Here is a 5,162-nt window from a genome sequence, read left to right as displayed (position 1 = left end):
TTTACGATGTCGACCACGCGTGCCCAGATCGCCTCTCTGACAGGCGTCATGCGACCGAATAATGGAAAATGTTGCTCGAAAACGCAAAAGTAAGACCTGCCGGTGGTCAAGCGATCTAGATTTATCCTTCGTCTACCGCTTTTGACCAATGACATGCCCCACCTTTGTACCATAGAGTCAGGAATCGCGGCCTCCCGAACCCTTGCTAGTCTCATCGGTACACGTACAGGCCGACTTGGCGGTGTGTGAGAGTGCCGCGACACGGCTGTTCGAACGAAGCTACGGCAGCGCCGTCGTTTACGATGTCGGCCACGCGTGCCCAGATCGCCTCTCTGACAGGCGTCATGCGACCGAATAATGGAAAATGTTGCTCGAAAACGCAAAAGTAGGACCTGCCGGTGGTCAAGCGATCTAGATTTATCCTTCGTCTACCGCTTTTGACCAATGACATGCCCCACCTTTGTATTATAGAGTCAGGAATCGCGGCCTCCAGAAACCTTGCTATTCTCATCGCGGCACGGCTGTTCGAACGAAGCTACGGCAGCGCCGTTGTTTATGATGTCGGCCACGCGTGCTCAGATAGCCTCTCTGACAGGCATCATGCGACAATGATCGGAAACAGAATACAGCGCTCGTAGCGAAAAATGCCGGAACTATATTTAATTGAAATAATAGGTGCGGGATGGTTTTCGGGGGCCACGATTCCTGTGTTTAATACGTAATTATACAATACAATAAAGGTTGCATTGACATTGTATATGTCACTGCTAGGTCGCTTGAGTCCAACGGTCTCCATAAGAACCCGGTTATTTAAGAAAATTGTCCTTATGTGCAAATTTTGCCGAATTTTGCAAATTACGCCTAGAAAACGCAAAAGTAGGACCTGCCGGTAGTCAAGCGACCTAGATTTATCTTTTATCTAACGCTTTTCACCCTTGAAAAGCCCGATCTTTGCATTATCGGGCCATAAATCGTGGCCTCCCGAACCCTTGCAACCTTGTACGATCTAGCGTTGTGTGCAGCAAACCATGGCACATGCACACGGCACGCACACGGCACACACACTGTCATTTGAGCTTCTCCTATGCGGCCGTTCGTAGCGTGACAATCGCTAGGAAGCTTCTCCTAGTTCCTGTTAGGAGCGTGGCGACTCAAGGCCACGTAGGAAAACTGGCCCTTAAGATACAGCATTGGACTGTTTAGCTTTGTAGGGAGTATCGTTGACTCCCTAGTGCATCCGCTAGGCGACGCAGCGGGCGCCAATAAATAGGAGCACGACTCTATGTATCTAGGGATTTTCCCCGAGACACGCTCGGCGTCCTCCCTAGGCACCAGTCGCACTGAGTCTGCCGCCACGTGCAGATACAAATAAAGTTCCTCTTGCCAACATACACGTGCCTAGTTCTTTACCTGGATAGTAGGCCCCATACCTACACATGGGAGATTGCCCTCCCTGACTGCGTCGTCTTCGTTAAAAAAAAAAACACGTCAAGCTCGCACTCTACGTACACACGCGCATACACACAAATACTCACACACAGTTCCTTAAAGCTGTAGGTATGGGGCCTACCATCCAGGTTAAGAACTAGGCACGTGTATGTTGGCAAGAGGAACTTTATTTGTATCTGCACGTGGCGGCAGACTCAGTGCGACTGGTTGGTGGTCACGAGTGCGGCAATTTGCTCAACGAGGGCGTTGATGTCGCCGAGCGCTGCGACATTGTTTGCCGCCGCTGCTGGGTGGATCTGCGCCGCCACTTTCTCGAGCTCGACGCCATCTTGTGTGGCCAGCACCGATTGCATGGCGACGGGTAACCTACTCATCCACAGAGTCCGGATGAAATCCTCCGGCACCTCGTTGCCCGCCAGGCTCCTTATGTGCCGCAGGAACTGCGACGGCGTCCGGTCTCCTCGTTCCTCGTGTTCGAGGAGCTGCTTAATCTTCCTCTGCTTGGAAGTGGAGAGCCGCGCGATTAATTCCTCCTTTAGCCGCGTATACTTATTCTGCACCGGCGGGTTCAGCAGGATATCCTCTACTTCTTGCGCGGTTTTTACATCAAGTTGCGCCACCACGTGGTGGTACTTGGTGTCCTCTTGCGTTATCCCGCGCAAACCGAACTGGGCGTCCAGGTGCGCAAACCATAATGCTGGTTTTTCCGCCCAGAATTTCGCCATGTGCACGGCTACGGCCATGTTTTGCGCAGGCGGCTCCATATCAATCACGTCGGGGTCACCAGTTGTAGGTATGGGGCCTACTATCCAGGTAAAGAACTAGGCACGTGTATGTTGGCAAGAGGAACTTTATTTGTATCTGCACGTGGCGGCAGACTCAGTGCGACTGGTGCCTAGGGAGGACGCCGAGCGTGTCTCGGGGAAAATCCCTAGATACATAGAGTCGTGCTCCTATTTATTGGCGCCCGCTGCGTCGCCTAGCGGATGCACTAGGGAGTCAACGATACTCCCTACACATGTATAATGTGTTGTAGGTTTAAGGGTCCCGCGGATAAATGCGGAACCAAGATGCAGCCTACTCTGCACAGAACCGCTGGGAGACTTTTTATCGATAGTGATAAACTCGTGTATGTAACAGAACAACTTTATTCGACTTCACTTCGAGAGCGTAGGATCGAGACGTCTGTCTCGATCGAGAGTCCGGCAGCGAGAGAGTACATTAGGCGGTTCTCTCGCCTGCATTGCCCGAGGTTGAGAGTGCCAACCTCGTCGGAGCATATTCTCTAGGCGCGTGCCTAGGGGAATGGCGCGGCAGCGCCAATATCCCTACAGTGTGGACATTAGCAGTGCCACCTAGACCCATTCCCTCCTGACCTCAACTAAAAGCTATATATATAGCTATACGATTCTACAAGCATACACATACGCATATACACATACACATATATCTACTGTACAGTACGATTACTACATAAATTTAGAAGTAAACTTATATAAAAAAAAAGGATATAATATAATAAAAGGATATAATATGTTTTGCAACAATACATTATTTTTACAATATTTTATTTCAAAACATAATAATACATAATTATACATGTAACAGATAATTACATATAATATCAAACTAATACAAATGATAATATCTTCATCCACTTATTTTGTACACTCTTTACACTTGCTGAAGCACTGCTCTGCACCTCACTATCCTAAAACAAACTTAAAAAAATTTTATAATTAATGCACAAAGTAAAATTCTAAAAATAAGCTCAGAAATAAGTTCACTGAGTTCGCTCAATTTTGAAAAATTATTTCTAAAATTGATTCGACACTGAGCAAAGTTTTTTTCAATATTTTTTCAATATTTCATGGGCTTATTACTCGAATTTTCAATACACTTAAATTTTTGTATTATTAAAACAATATTAAGAAGGTTTTGAAGGTTATAATATGACAGTCCGCAACGAGTCACACGATCATTCATGCCATGCAGCAGTGGTTTTGGCAGGAATAGTAGCGTCGAATAGCAGCAAAGATTGGAACATCAGTCACGTCCAATCACGTTTAATCATGTGATGGCTGTGGGGATTCTATTGGTGGAGGCGTACAGATGTACGCATTGATGAGTTCCGACGGTCCTCCACGGACGTGGGGACTAGGAACGTAGATCTCGTAACACACGAGAGATTGGGGTCACCAGTGGCCGGAGGCCACGCGTCCTCTGACGAGAACGCTCGAAATAGATATCCAGACGGACTGCGTCCAAGATGGCGCCACGTGGTCGCGGCAAGGAGGATCTAGGTTATAGACGTGAGGCCCACTCCTCACGAGTAAAGAACACGTCGGGTAGTAACCAAAAGTAACGAGGTTTATTTGAACAAGTTCGAAGGAGAGCTCGCGACACTCGAGACGAGTCGCGACAGCTACATACGGAACCGGCACGGTCCTGCGGCACCACGCCGCAGGATAAACTTATCGTAGACGAGACGCTATATAAGCAGCGAGGTTCTCACGAAGAAGGCTCGGAGAAGAAGGAAGAGTCGACGACGAACGCGACTCGTTCCATCCCATGCGACTTGGCGCAGGCGCACAACGTGCAACCTACGCGCCACCGTGCCGCCGCCCCACATGGCTGTGAACGTGGTGCCATCTAAGCTCATTCCCTCGCAAGTGAACTAAGCGGTCCAAGGTCATACATAAGAGTTTTCTCCCCCTGGACGCAGTCGAGAGGAAAGCGCACGTGAGAGAACTTCGGCCTGCGAGTTGCGGTCAGAGTTAAGAGTACAGAGTATTGCGCTGAGTTTTGATCTGCGAGGTGCGGTCAATCGCGTCGTGTATAATTGTTTTGTCTCTTTGTTATTTCTATATATACTGTTTTATTCATTTTCCTGCACGTAGTCAGTTATTTTTTCCCACACTAGGATAAACTTTCAAAAACCTGTATACTTGGGAGGGGGGGGGGGGGACTGAGGTTATGGTTTGGTGCGAGGTTTAGGGAGTGTGTGGTAAATTATTTCGGGAGTGATGCTGTATCTACGTTTTTTCAGGTAGAAATTGTATGGGTTGTAATTATCTATGTTTGCTATGAGAGAATTTGAATAATTGGATGTGAAGGCACGTAGGCACGTGCGTAGGGATGTAGAGATATATTGAGTGATGTTCGGGATTTGGAGTGCCTTGTGTAGAATGTGTGTTGGGGTTTTCTGATCGGCATTGAGTATGATTCTTAGGAATTTGTTTTGTCTTGTTTGTATTTTTTGGAGGTGGGTTTTGGCTGTTATGATCCAGGTTTGGTGTCCATATGTGAGGGCTGATCTGGCGCATGTTAGGTATAGAAGCTTTTTGAGTTTTTCTGTAAGGGGGCTTTTGTGGCAGATGAGTGGGTATAGCAGTCTGATGAGTCCTATAGTGGACTGATGAGTCCTAGGTAGGTTACTTGTTTTACCTAAGGGATCTGGTGATTAGGATTCTGTCAGTGTGGTAGTTTTGAATAATATCTATGAGGTTGTGTGGGTGGTTGATCTTGTGCAGTTTGTATGTGAGCCGTTCGTGCTAGACCGAGTCGAAGGCTTTTTGTAGGTCGAGTAGGATCGTACCTGTGTATCTGTTTTTGTTGTACTCAAGGGTGATTTGCTCTGTAACTCTGTGTATTTGTTGTATAGTGTAGTGTATTTGTCTGAAGCTGAATTGTTCGTTTATTAGAGTGTTGTT

The 5,162-nt window shown here is 47.5% G+C and overlaps 1 protein-coding gene across 1 annotated transcript; it reads right to left on the bottom strand.

Moving 5' to 3' along the window:
• Positions 1–1,643: 1,643 nt before the first annotated feature.
• LOC143355558 (uncharacterized) lies at positions 1,644–2,213 on the bottom strand. The gene has a single exon (XM_076790468.1). It carries the CDS (start codon positions 2,211–2,213, stop codon positions 1,644–1,646), a length of 570 nt encoding a protein of 189 aa, XP_076646583.1.
• Between the last annotated feature and the right edge of the window lie 2,949 nt (positions 2,214–5,162).

This window comes from Halictus rubicundus, chromosome 7 (assembly GCF_050948215.1).
Source record: "Halictus rubicundus isolate RS-2024b chromosome 7, iyHalRubi1_principal, whole genome shotgun sequence".
Taxonomy (NCBI): domain Eukaryota; kingdom Metazoa; phylum Arthropoda; class Insecta; order Hymenoptera; family Halictidae; genus Halictus; species Halictus rubicundus.
This window is presented reverse-complemented; position numbering and strand designations above follow the sequence as displayed.